This window comes from Anser brachyrhynchus, assembly GCF_964034855.1.
Source record: "Anser brachyrhynchus genome assembly, chromosome: 3".
NCBI classification, from domain to species: Eukaryota; Metazoa; Chordata; class Aves; order Anseriformes; family Anatidae; genus Anser; species Anser brachyrhynchus.
Genome location: NC_137696.1, coordinates 45,158,740 through 45,171,944, shown reverse-complemented (window position 1 = coordinate 45,171,944; position 13,205 = coordinate 45,158,740). Strand labels below are relative to the sequence as shown.

General features: G+C 34.5%; 1 protein-coding gene across 4 annotated transcripts in view; it reads left to right on the top strand.

Annotated features, from left to right (window-relative positions):
* Nucleotides 1-13,205, top strand: part of RYR2 (ryanodine receptor 2) — a 423,080-nt gene that overhangs the window by 196,189 nt on the left and 213,686 nt on the right. For all 4 annotated transcript variants that reach the window (XM_080588287.1, XM_080588286.1, XM_080588285.1 and 1 more), the window contains 5 exons: nt 1,199-1,355; nt 5,907-6,071; nt 7,562-7,683; nt 10,566-10,749; nt 11,473-11,608. In XM_080588287.1, the coding sequence (XP_080444413.1) occupies nt 1,199-1,355; nt 5,907-6,071; nt 7,562-7,683; nt 10,566-10,749; nt 11,473-11,608 (764 nt within the window). The remainder of the gene's footprint in view (nt 1-1,198; nt 1,356-5,906; nt 6,072-7,561; nt 7,684-10,565; nt 10,750-11,472; nt 11,609-13,205) is intronic.

Sequence of the window (13,205 nt, the reverse complement as noted above, 5' to 3'; positions counted from 1 at the left end):
ACTAACTTTGCTGTGCAGAAGGTGGGGGAAAAAAGAAACACATTTCTAAGATGCAAAGGTTCTGCATTTCCTGTCTTCCCTCCTCAACTCAAGAGAATATTTCATTTATAAAACAAGATAGTAAAGGGGAAAAAACCTTCATTCTTTTGGCCTGTTTTAAAATGATAAATAAAAGGTTTAGAATTTTAATATTGAAATGTAATAAATCTTGTTACAAAACAGAAGCCAGGTATGGCTCCTGCATTTGAAAAATTGTGCCACTTTCAAGATGTCTGCCAAATCAATTTTGCATACTTGGCATACAGTATGACCAACAGTTAAGAGAGATGCTTAAACAAATGGATATTTGCATTAAATAAGTAAGCGGTTTAATATATGTGTGAGGGAAAATGAAAATGAATTAAACCCATATAAGTACCTATATAAGCAGTGTTTACGTACATCTGAAATGTGAACTTCTGAAGATACGTCACTAGAAAAACATCCTAATTGTAGCAATTTCCCAACCTAAAGAAACTCTGAGAACCCTTCTGGAAAGGCCTAGTGAAATGCAAGCCATAGCAATCTATACATGGATTTCTCTTCAACAGTTAATCAGAAGATCAGAGTTTTGGGGGGCTCAGTTCGAGGCAACAAGTTAAAAAAACACAGTCTGTATTTCAGCTTCAGTTCTCAGGGAGCTTAGATAGAAAATCTTTACCTTTCTTCCTTCAGTTCTGCCTATAGGAAATAGAGAATCTGGGCCAGTCTTTGTTTGATCATTTAAAAAACTTATTTTTTGCAGATTAGATAGGTTACTTGCACAATCAATAAATAAAGTGTGCTGACTGCTGGGAGTGTGCTCTGGGAGTGTGAACTAATTGTCTGCTGGTAAATGAAATGCTGGAGAGAGAACTGGGTGATCTAAGCTCCTGGAGTACAGCAGGTCTTCTTCAGGCTGTCTGTATCTTCTCCCAGGAGGAATTCAGTCTGAACTAAGGCAGCCTGTGCAAAGGAAGAGGTTAAGATCATTTATAGTTTTTAGAGTGGTTTTATGAGAGGTGGCTACAAAGTAGTCATTTTCTTGCTGATAATCCGACGTGTAATTTTACACTTTTACTGACTATTTAGTAATATAATATGCTTTAGAATATCCTTCTCAAGAGTTAAATTCTGTATCTTGTTTTAAAAAACAAAACATTTCTTCTGAACTTTTTAGGTGGAGTGGCAGCCACATAAGATGGGGACAGCCATTCAGATTAAGACATATAACAACAGGAAAATATTTAAGTCTCCTGGATGACAAGAGTCTTCTTCTTACAGACAAAGAGAAAGCAGATGTAAAATCTACGGCATTCTGTTTTCGTTCTTCCAAGGTATGGAATCAATGCAGCATAATCATAACTGGTAATAATTCCAATCTCTTTTCACTGATTAAAAAAAGAACTGAGTATAATTAATAACTAAAAAAAGATAGGAGAATAACTAGAAGATGATAATTTCAATTGCCAATTGAAAAGCAGCTTTCACGTTTGCAGAGAAAATACTGACAATGTATCCCCTCTAAATCTGAAGATTCAGAAGAAATGTAAATTGTCAACATTTATTGTTATTTTTAACTGTATTATTTGCAGGAGACTTACACATCATACTAAACACAGTAGTTTGCCAGTGCTGCATTTAAAAATTAAGTGGGAGAGAACCAGAAAGCTCAAGTTTTTAGTAATGTCATATCCAGAGCAGAATACTTTTCTCAGGTACTCAAAGTAACATATGTGAACACACACATACACATCTCTCTCTCTTTTTTTTTTTTCCTCCCCAAAACACAACATTCTGATGTAGAAGTTAAAAAGTAAGTAGATCGGGAACTTCTTACAAGTTAAAATTCTTTAAATTCAGCAAAATAAAGAAATATGAAAGCTTAAAGATATCACAAGACAAAGAGCACTCAGAAGACAAGGATATTTTGAAGAGATAAGTTTATTCTCTTTTTTTTTTCTGTGAATTGTGTTTTATGCCCTCATTGTTACTCTAATAATTATCATTATATGAGAATTAAATTAGGCATTCATGCAGTTGAAATTTGGAGTATTTTTTTTTTAATTCTGCCTGTCTTTACAGAGCATGTGATACCCACAGATTTCTCCAATTTATTGCCCCAAACATATAGTTGTTTTGCAGATTCAAGTTTGCAGTGATTATGTTCTGTAGATTTATTTCTTTATTTGCTAAATACTGATGGTTTTCTTTGATTAAAAAAAATTATTAGTTTATTATCACTTTTGCACTGAAATAAGACACTTTACCTAATTGAAAAATGTTTATATATACAATCCACTTTTCGTCTCCATCATCTTTTCAGCTGAATGAGATAAATAAATTTTTGAAAAAATCTATGGCTTGTATTTTTGTCATCACCTGTTTCCTTGTAAAAAAAAAAAAAAAAAAAAAAAAAGGAAATATATTAATATCAGCTAAAAAAAGTGGTCATGAATTTGCTCTTTCCAGTCAGTGAGATCTTCTAGAATGTCAGTCAGTCCTGAAAGTGTGCCACAGAAGGTATAGGTTGGGTCAGATGACAAAAGATAAAATTGAAAGGACAAGCCTTAATCTCTTGAGTCCTTTTCTGAAAATTGAAAGGAATTATAGAGAAATATTAGAGCCAAATAACACATTTAAGGCTAGGCTTAATAGAATAATTTTGTTTGACATTAAGATAAAATCATGTAAAATGATTTTGCCCATTTCGCCCACAAAAATGTGGGGGGATTGGCCTGTATTCTTGTATGCATGAAATAAAAATGATATTTATAACAAACATGTCCTTCTGGAGAAAATCTGGCACATTGTTCAATAAATCCGTTCATTTCCAGTGTATTCTTATTGCTTTGCATCACTGAGGCAGTTTGCAGACTGTTGCTAATAACAATTGCTCCTGTTTATATTTTACTGTAAGAAAAGAAGGCTTTTGATCTTTATTTGTGTATAAAAAGTTGATGGTCTGAGAATGGGACTAGACTGCAAATAAAACGGAAGCTTTTATTTAGAAATATCCTATGGAAAGACATTGCAGGTGCTTTTGTAATGACAGGTTATAGTAAGAGTGTAGTGGGCTGGAAACATGCACCATGTGAGGTCCATACCAATATTCAATTATTAAACGATAACATTGTTATTTCAGTCTTTTTTTTTTTTTTTTTGATCCTGATTTTCACTGATGAACTTTTTAAAAGTAGATAGCTAGATGGATTCATTATATGTACTTTCTCAAATACCTGCTGTTTATTGGCATGAACCCAGTACTCCACTCAAATCTTCTAATATATAAGCACTTCTGGTTTCTGTTCACTCCCCACAATAGCTGAAGGTCTTTAGGCTCCCAAAAGATTGCTCTGATGCCTGCTGTCCCTACACGATCCGCTAGCTTTCCATTTTCTCACCTACATTTAATACCTCTTTTACCATATCCTTTCCTGGCTGTACTCTTTATCTTGCAGGAAAGAGCTCAACTGAATGTTACTGAAGGGGCTCACTCATGGCTCTAAACTTTATATGCAGAGTTGTCGGTGTACTTATATAAGCAAGGACAGGGATTTTGTTTGGCAAATTGTTGGCACTGCAATTTCTTTTCTAAATAATTTTAACATGAATAAATTTAACGTGGAATCAATGTTGCAATATCAAACCCCTTCAATTTCTGTTATACTTAGTAGATATAAGGAAGTACAGAATATTCTTTAAAAATTAAGAATCCCTAATAATGTTGACAGTGTTATATGAGATAATTTGTGAATTCACATCATCACATCTTAAGAAGTTGGTTGTGAGAAGACATTAGAAAAAATAATAATCTTAAGGTGTAGAAACACAGCACTTTCACACAGGCTCACGTTACCTTCTAGTTATGAAGATGATTCAAAACACTGCACCTGAAATCAGGCTGTCCCTTTTTCATGTGATAGCAGGACCTAATTTATTTTTTTTTCCTACATCATTATTTGTGTGCAATGTCCTACTATAAGTAGCTTTTCAGTTTCCAGCTGCTTTTACTTGTTACTTGTTAAGGTTACTTGTGCTTGCTCTTGAAACAATTTAATACAACATTTGGAGAAAATGTGAACAAAATAATGAATTAATAATTAAATAGAAGCACATAGTAACTTGGTAATTGGTATCAGATTTACTAATAAATCAATTATTACCATCTATCAATGAACAGGATTTTAATAAGACTAAGCATTTATGGAGGTGAGATGTTTACAAGATAGTGAAATTAACATATATATCCTAGAACAGTTTAATAATCTGAATTCATGAACATATCTCTGGGAGCTTAGTTATGAAAAATTATAATAACAGTTCCACCTGAATATTAATTTATCTTGTTTTTCTTTTAAGTTCTTCAAAATGCATTCTTAATTGTAGCATGAACTATTTATTATGAAAACTATTTCATTTTACTTTATATATATTAATTATATAATATATAAATAAATTAATTTATATATAATAATATATAAACATATATATATTAATTTATATTAATATTAATTCCTTTAATAAATTAGAGTTTGTTATGTTTTCCTTTCAAAAACCCAGTCTCTGTCATATTTTATGGTGAAGCTGTCTCCCCAGATTTTCATGGTACATGTGTATGGTGTAAATACTCTTTTTAAAAATTAAAATTAAGCAGCTTCTTGTCTGGGCATGGGTGAGCAATTATAGAAGCAGAATACTGCAGTTATTGCACCAGTAAGCCTCTCTGCTCTGTTGAAGCTGTGAAAGGGTGAATGAAACAGCAACTGCACTATTCCTGTGGTCTCGGTTTCAACTGCAACAATTATGATGTATTCCCTTTCTCCCATAAGAATTGTGAGTAGTTTTTACATCAGTGACTCGATCACGTGAATCAGAGCTAACCAAGGTTTTTGGTTACACTCAGTGGAGAAGATTTTTGACAAAACTGGAGCTGGTGTTACAGCCTCAGGAATGGGTAGACCCAGCCTGCAGTGAAGGTCAAAACCCCCTGAGAAGTTTTGGGAATAGCTACATTAATGCCCTTCTTAATGTTAAGAAGATGCTATAGATCCTTTGCAATGCATTTTTTGTCCATACTTACCTGTGGTTTTTACAACTAGACCAGGCAGACAAGATTTATATCAAGTTGAGCCATGTGCTTTGGGAGAGATTAAAGAGATCTGTCATGAACCTGGATGCATAGGATATTTGTCTTGTAAACTGATGTGTGTGGGAAAGCAGTTGGTTCTTGTAAGAGCTAGATACTTCTGAAATACCTGCCGTCTCTATAGGACATCAGTTGGATTGATGCATGGGCATGACATTCTTCTTTTACAGCATGTCAACAGACCAATGTGAAATGGTTTTCTTTTCTCGGGAAATACTGAACCTATTGTTAGGCTGTAATAGGCTAATACACAGTGGCAGGCTAAAGACAGTCTTTCTGTGACAGCTGGAGATAAATTGCTATGAGGTGTTCATCTTTCCCAGTATGAAGGAAAAAGAGAAAAGAAAAGAAGAGAAAAGGAGGAGAAAAACCTGCTGGAGTTTAGTGCTTGATTCAGCTAGAGAATTCAATGTATTTGTTGTTGTTTTGTAAGCTCAGTAATATCTCAGTAATGACATGGACTGTCAATTACGATACAAGTTCTTTCCCAGGCAGGTGAAATGAATACACTCTCCTAATATAATGAGCCACATTTTTACGCAAATGGGATCTGTATCCCTGTCTTTTCCCTAAATGTGTAACTAGATGTTACACTTCCACCAATTTTTAATTGTTTCACTGAAGAAAACTCTTACATACTCTTATAGATCCTATACTTGAAAACTGCCAAGTATTCAATATTTGATGCAAATATTAATGTCAGTAATTGTTCTCAAATATTTTTTTTTTCCTCATTCAGGAAAAGTTGGACATAGGGACAAGAAAAGAGGTGGATGGAATGGGGGCACCTGAAATTAAATATGGAGATTCAATATGCTTCATACAACATGTAGACACGGGCCTATGGCTCACGTACCAGTCTGCTGATGCAAAGTCTGTAAGAATGGGTTCTGTGCAGCGCAAGGTAAGACTGTAAATAGGAATGCATTTCATTCAATCACAGTCTGAGAAGGCAGAGAGGGAAAATGAAGAGAACTACAGGAAACAGCTAATTTCTAGTTTTAAAATATTTTTAGCATTTCGTTGTTTCAGTGTAAAGGCTTTTCAGTTGCATACTGAAAGTCAAATTCGTGTGATATACTTATTTCCCAAACTGAAAGCTGAACATCTACATATCTACTTGCCAATAGATATTAACCCACAAACATGGATAAATCTGGATACAATTGATGGAAAACTAAAATACAAGTAATAGCCTGCAATATATGTTAATATTTCTTTCTTCAGTGTGCTGCAGTTTGGAATGAGGGGACATTAAATTTAAAGTCTTTACTTCTTATGTTCTGAGTATATTACCTTCTGTGCTAGAATGCTCAATGTTGGTTTCAAGTCCCAAATACCAACCGTGATCAAGCAGATTAGTATTATTTTAGGATAATAAGGCAGGATAAAGATTCTCCCATACGTATATACATCTTCCAGAAGCTACGTTAGTCCTAGTGTTTATTGTAAATGTTCAACTTTCAGGAAAATTTCTCAGCAAGGAAAAATATGTTTTTGCATTCTTTTATGAAAATAAAATAAAATAAGGAGACACGTTACAATTCTTACCAGAGATAATGTAGTGTTTATCCACCCTGTAGTATTTTCCATGACTGTTCTACATGCCAGAAGCATAAAGCTGGAGTAACATCTGGTATACTTAGAAGTTTATGCCTTATAACTTTATATATATATATATATATATAATTTGTGTGTATAATCTATCTACACACACCTACATTTATGTATTCTTTAGATATTTTATATAAAAATAATATACATTTAGGATACATTGTTCTATATACATATAATTTATAATATTAATTTATATAGTTATTGTTTAAAATAATTCTAGTTTCTGACTTGAGGCATAGTCAGAAAAGAAGCTGGTAGAATTGTTGGGCTAGTAAAGAATGCCTCTTTATTTTATTTTATTTTATTATTTTTTTTTTAATATCTTGTCTGACCTTGAGGGATCTGCTTCTGTGTAAAGGAAGAGCTTTTAAAGTGAACAAAACAACCCCACAAACCAACCCCTTTAGTCTTTTGATTTTTATATATATGTATATATATGAATGTATTTATGTATATGTTATGAATGTATTTATGTATACGTAAATACTTGCATATGTATAAATATATATATAAACACAGGCACACACATATTTATAAAGTATGTTGTTAACAGAAGCTGTGGCTTTGGGATTATTATGGCTCTGGATCTGCTGGCTCTGTACAAGTGTGTCTTTGAACACAAGGAAGTAAAATACAGATTATCTGTTTTCAATTAAATCTCTGACTTTTTTTATATGACTTCTTCATTTCCTTCCCTGACTTACTATGTGAGTTTTCATACTTCTTATTTGTGAATCAAGATTAATTTTGCAGTGATGGCTTATTTTTGTTTTGCAGGCAATAATGCACCATGAAGGTCACATGGATGACGGTTTAACATTGTCCAGATCTCAGCATGAAGAATCCCGCACAGCACGTGTCATCCGTAGTACAGTCTTCCTTTTCAACAGGTTTATAAGGTGCGCCTTTAAAATGATATTTTTATTCCTTTTCTTATTTTTCTCTTTGGGTGTATTTAAAGTGACTATTAATACAACTGAGCACTGTTACATCTTCAGAAAAACATAGCAAAACAGATGAGTACTTCTCAATTCTTTACTGAATACCAGCAAAGAAGTATCTTAAGAAGTATTGTCCAATTTCTTTTTCTATGATCTAATATTACTTTATTGTTTAAATTTGATTTAAATGTTTAAACATACTGAAAATGGAAACAAATCACAAAGGGGAGATTATACTGACCAAAATTTTCTGTAGGCCATGAGGTGCATCATTTAGCTCTTTCTTTTTTAAGTATAGCTTTATAAAAAACAAAAAACAGACAAACCAAAACAAACAAACAAACAAAAAACAACAAAAACCTAAGCACTGTAGCTTAAAAAAACTGATAACTTTGTCTGGAAGAATGAGATAACTGTGCAACTTTGCAACTTTGCAGCTGCAAACCAATACAAGGCAAATACACTGAAGTTCAAAGTCTCAAGCCAGTTTTCTTACATGTATTGTTATACCTTGTTTCTACCCTCCTCTTACACTTTCCTTATTCATTTCCTTTTAATGCTACTAGTTTCTTTAATATTTGGTAACATGTGGAATGTTTTATTTTATTGTGTTTTAGCCTCCTAAGAATACTGCAAGATCTATGAAATTTGCATTTATTTTCCTGCTCCAAACTTCTCCTAAGTAATACTGATAAAATGCTAATTCTCAAATGTTTTGTGACTTGAGTAATTGAAAAAATGCAACGCTCATCACTGTTGTTGGCATTAGGAAAAAAATGATATGTGATAAGACTATATTGAATAATAAGCATTTCATAGGAACTCATTTTTCAAAGACAAGACCACGTGGGACATGGTGACCTAAAGAAACCATGTCCCACATCAGCGTACATCTGAAGATACAGACATGTCAATTTGTTGAAAAGAATTTACCCAGATACTTAAATAACAGAAAAAAACATGTTAGAAGAGTTGCCTACTAGAAATCCAAGAACTAGGTAGCTTTGTAAATAAAACGTTTCCTTAGGATCTTCTAAGGATGCCATAAAAGATAAAGACAGAGAAAGGCAATTTAATGATAAGGTTTCACAAATCAAGGTACTGCTAAATTACAGTAAAAATTTATACAAAATGCATAGCGAATTCAAGTTAGTGTTTAACAATTTAGTTTTGGCAGAATGTTACTACAAGAGGAAAAAGCTGAATTGGAAAGGGTTGAATTTATTCCATAAGTGTATAGTCCAGTTCTTTCGTGTCAAGTCAGTAGAAAAATTGCTGACAACTTCTGATAACATGGACATAAAAAAAAAAAAAGTAGTTTTAAAGATAACTTCTACAGCTATCTCTTTTGAAACATTGTATTACTTACTCTACTTACTCTAAAAGATTTTTATTATTAGTCAGTAAATACTCCTACTAAATTTATAATATTTCCTAAATTTAGAAGTCTTTCAGCCCTAGTTCAAAATTTGAGATGAAAATATGGGGGCAACATGCCTGTTTAAAAAACAAAGCAACAACAAAAGAAAACATCAAAACAAACAACCTCCCCCTAAAACCACCCCAGGTGTGGGTCAGGTTGCCAGGATCCTTCAGTGCCTTCAACACAAGAAATGGGGGAGATAACCCAGTGGGGCTGGGGGAGTGCATGTCTAAGTGTGCCAGATGAAGCTCAGCAGTCTTTAGGTCAGCTTAAAGCACTGGTGAATACAGAAAGGCTCTCATTGCTCTGTAGCTAGGTATCTCTTGAGCATAAGCTAGCAAGAGAAACCTTGTACAATGGCAGAATTGAGAATGCATCCAAACTGAAATCTGGAGTGTCAAGTAAGCCCCCACATCCTGCTCTCCACACTGTGTGCTGCCAGGGTAGGCTGTTTTTTTCAGGGCTGCTCTTTGCCCAGTGCTTGAGGGCCAGGCCGCCTCATGCCAAGTTCTGTGGAGTTTATTTGACATCTTCAGGAGTGCGTTTTCTTTCCCTTTCCCCTAAGGATGGCTGGTGGATCTACAGGCCCCCAGTAACCCCATTTTTGTGTCACGTGCAGCCCCTCCTTCTCCTTCCGGAAGGTTCTGGTGGGCATCCTGCTGTCTTGGGGCAGCCCCCCTGCTCAGCCGCTGCCTTCCCCAGGGACCCCAAGGAAAAGCTCTTGCCTTCCATTTACTGCACAGTGCTGGTGAGGTTTCATCTGCAATGGCTACAGTTCAAAAACATATGAGGTTTAAATTGAGGAGAAAAAAACCAACAGGGGTCTGGAGAGCACAGCAGTGAGGGGAAATTAGATTGCAGGGTTTGTTTGGGATTCAGTTTTGCAAAGGGTAGGTGCAACATGGAGAATAGCCTGCTTTCTCTTTCTAGGAGACAATGGGCAAGGCCAAGCTTGTGTTCTGTATCAAGGAAACAAAAAGGCTAGTGAAGTACTGGGACAGACTGTCTGGGAGAACTGGATCTTCCAGCACTGAAGATGGCTTAAGGGCAGGTTAGGGACCTGCTTGAGAGGTTTACAATATCTTGTCTTTACCTTCATCTTTCGTTCTGCCTCTGAAATTGCTGAATGCACAGGTAGAATAAGAGAGCTTGTTTTCTGGAAACAACATTTGTGATACTTCCAGTCATGGGAAAGACTGGCGATGATGCTGTGGTTGTTTGCTAGGGCTGTGTGGGAAGTGAAGGGTGGATCATTAAGGGGAGAATTGGGCAGACATAAATCATTGTTAAATAGTTATGTAGTTGTCAGAAAATGAGCTTTGAAATCTAAACAAAGCTTGCTTTTAATCCAACAAAGAGTTAAAAAGGTAAAATAAATGCTTTCCTAGTACCCAGGAGACTTTGCATCTTATTCCAGGGGCCTTGATGCTCTCAGCAAGAAAGTGAAGTCTTCCACAGTAGATCTACCTATTGAGTCGGTCAGTCTGAGCCTTCAAGACTTGATTGGCTACTTTCATCCCCCTGATGAACATTTAGAGCATGAAGACAAACAAAACAGGCTCCGAGCACTGAAGAATCGCCAGAACCTCTTCCAGGAAGAGGTAGTTAACTGTTTTACTCTTTTTTTTTGCACCATTTTGTCTGCAGGTATTCTCTCACGGTGTTTGTGGTGTTGATATCTAATACAGATTATGCTTCCAGTGGTTTTCGTTCTATAGGAGTCAAACTCTTTGCTATATTTATAATGTCTTAAGATCTGTTGATTTTCCTGTATATTTCAGGAAATACATTTAAGGCCCCTTAAAAAAAAAAAAAAAAAGTTAGATACTAATATGAGCATATGCCCTGAATTCGGACTATAATTTACTCCTTTTATGTGAATTAATTTCTTCTCTTTATAGCTTCATTTCTTGATACAGGAGAATGTTACAGTTTAATAAGTATGCTTTAAGTATTTTGTCTAATATTCTCTGTTATTTCTCTGGTACTGATGGTTGGCTGTAATTAGTCAGATGCCTAAATGTCTCCTGGAGTAGAATGCCCGGAACACTGTTTATTTCTTATTTTGACCCCCCAATATGGTAAATTCAGTATCAGTGCTGTTTTTTTAAAAAAACTTTTCCATAGGGATTGCTTGTTTGATTCCACTTGTCTGACTCCACAAATATATTTTTATGTTTTACATACCCTGACTTTATTGGCTGGTTCTTTATTTTCCTAGATTTCTGAAAATCTTATGTATTTGTGCCATGGTGGTGGTTTTTTTTGTTTGTTTCTTTCTTTGCTTGATTTTCCTCCGATAATCTGAGCCTTTCTGTTTTTAGGGTATGATCAACCTTGTTCTTGAATGTATTGATCGCTTGAATGTATACAGCAGTGCAGCTCATTTTGCAGATGTAGCTGGGAGGGAAGCTGGAGAAGCATGGAAATCTATTCTGAATTCTTTGTATGAATTACTAGGTAAGACATATTGTGGATTACTTGGATTCTCTTAGCTAAAAATAACAATCAGATGAAAAGAAACTTGTACCTGTTTTAGTATAAGAGACTATCCACTGTGTAGAAATTTAGGATAGAAATTAAACAAATATGTCTGAATAAAATAGTTACCCTACAAAACCCAAGGATTTTTTGTATTTTCAGGTCCTTGCCTGTAGTTAAGAATAACAATTCACTGAAAACATTCAAATAATCGGATTCTTTTGGGCAATAATATTTATTCTGATAAATAATGTGTTTCTTACTTCAGCTAAAGGATTGACTGCTTTTTTATGTTAGTGTGTTGCTGAAGTATATTGTATGCTGTTCAAAAATGAGTAATCCAAATATATGTCAATGTGTTATTCTTGTGTTAAGGAACTGTGGCATTGTGGTCAGTTTTTTAAAAGTTCCTAGTTTTTCGCATGTTTTTCTGCAGAACTGCAAACTGAATCTAAGGCTTCTATAACCAACACACCTCTTATTTGCCAGTAATGACCAATAATGACTCTAACGTTATATTAAGATACAGTGTGCCGTGGAAAGGTTGCTGGCTTTTAGATGTAATATAATATGAAGAGTTTATCCACTTGCCGCCACTGAAAATATCACAGAATATTCTATGAGAATCTCATAGTATATTCTGTAAATGTAAGTTGGGTCCTGATCAAATTTCTATTCAGGTAGAAGTATTTCATCACCTGATATTTTTGCTTACCAATTTGAATTGCATATGTTATTTATGTTCTGCTGTGATTCATTATGTTAGGGTTATTAATCCACTGCTATAGCTGCCAGCATAGTTCACTTCTGTTAAGTTGTTGTCTACAAAAGGAAATTTTACTTCCTAAGAGATCATTTTGTCAATTCCTTGCTCTTCTGTCATCAGGTTTTCTCAGTGCCATAATTAAGCCTAAATAGTATTAACACTGACCTTAAATGATTGAGGACATTAATGTGTCCCCAGCATTAAACAAGCTTTGTTCAGGCTGCATACATATGCCTATAATGACATCTTTACGTTACACGTCATTTTTAATGTGTGGGCCTGCTTTCCTTTAAACATGCACATTTTGGCAAAAGCTTGAGTTTGGACCAAGTCCTTATGCAGGATTGTTATCTTACTTTCCAATAAAACAGAAGGCATTTGATGTATCGTTTAAACTCATAAAATGTCACTCCTGAGAAATGTGGTATTGCAAAGTTATGCAAGTGATATTTTGTTATGTATCAACTCCGTTAAAAACTCCACAACTGAATACTTAGTTTGTAAAAAGAAGTGAGTTGGCAGTGCCCAGGTGAATGTACTCTGTGCGCTATTAATTGGCTCTTTTGTAGGTGTGCATTGTGAAATATAATCACATACTAGTTTTTCTGTAGGACCTACTCTTATTTAGTATTCATTTATTATTGATACTTATAATACTCAGTTTTCTCTTTGTTCCACAGTGTGTGGCATTGAGTCTTGTTCATTGTGAGCCTTTTAAATCATGTTTGGGAAACAAAGCTATAGGAGTCCTTTTGTTCCATTTATGATTAGTGGTCTGAATAATTAGAGCTATTAATACGTGTTCTTGGA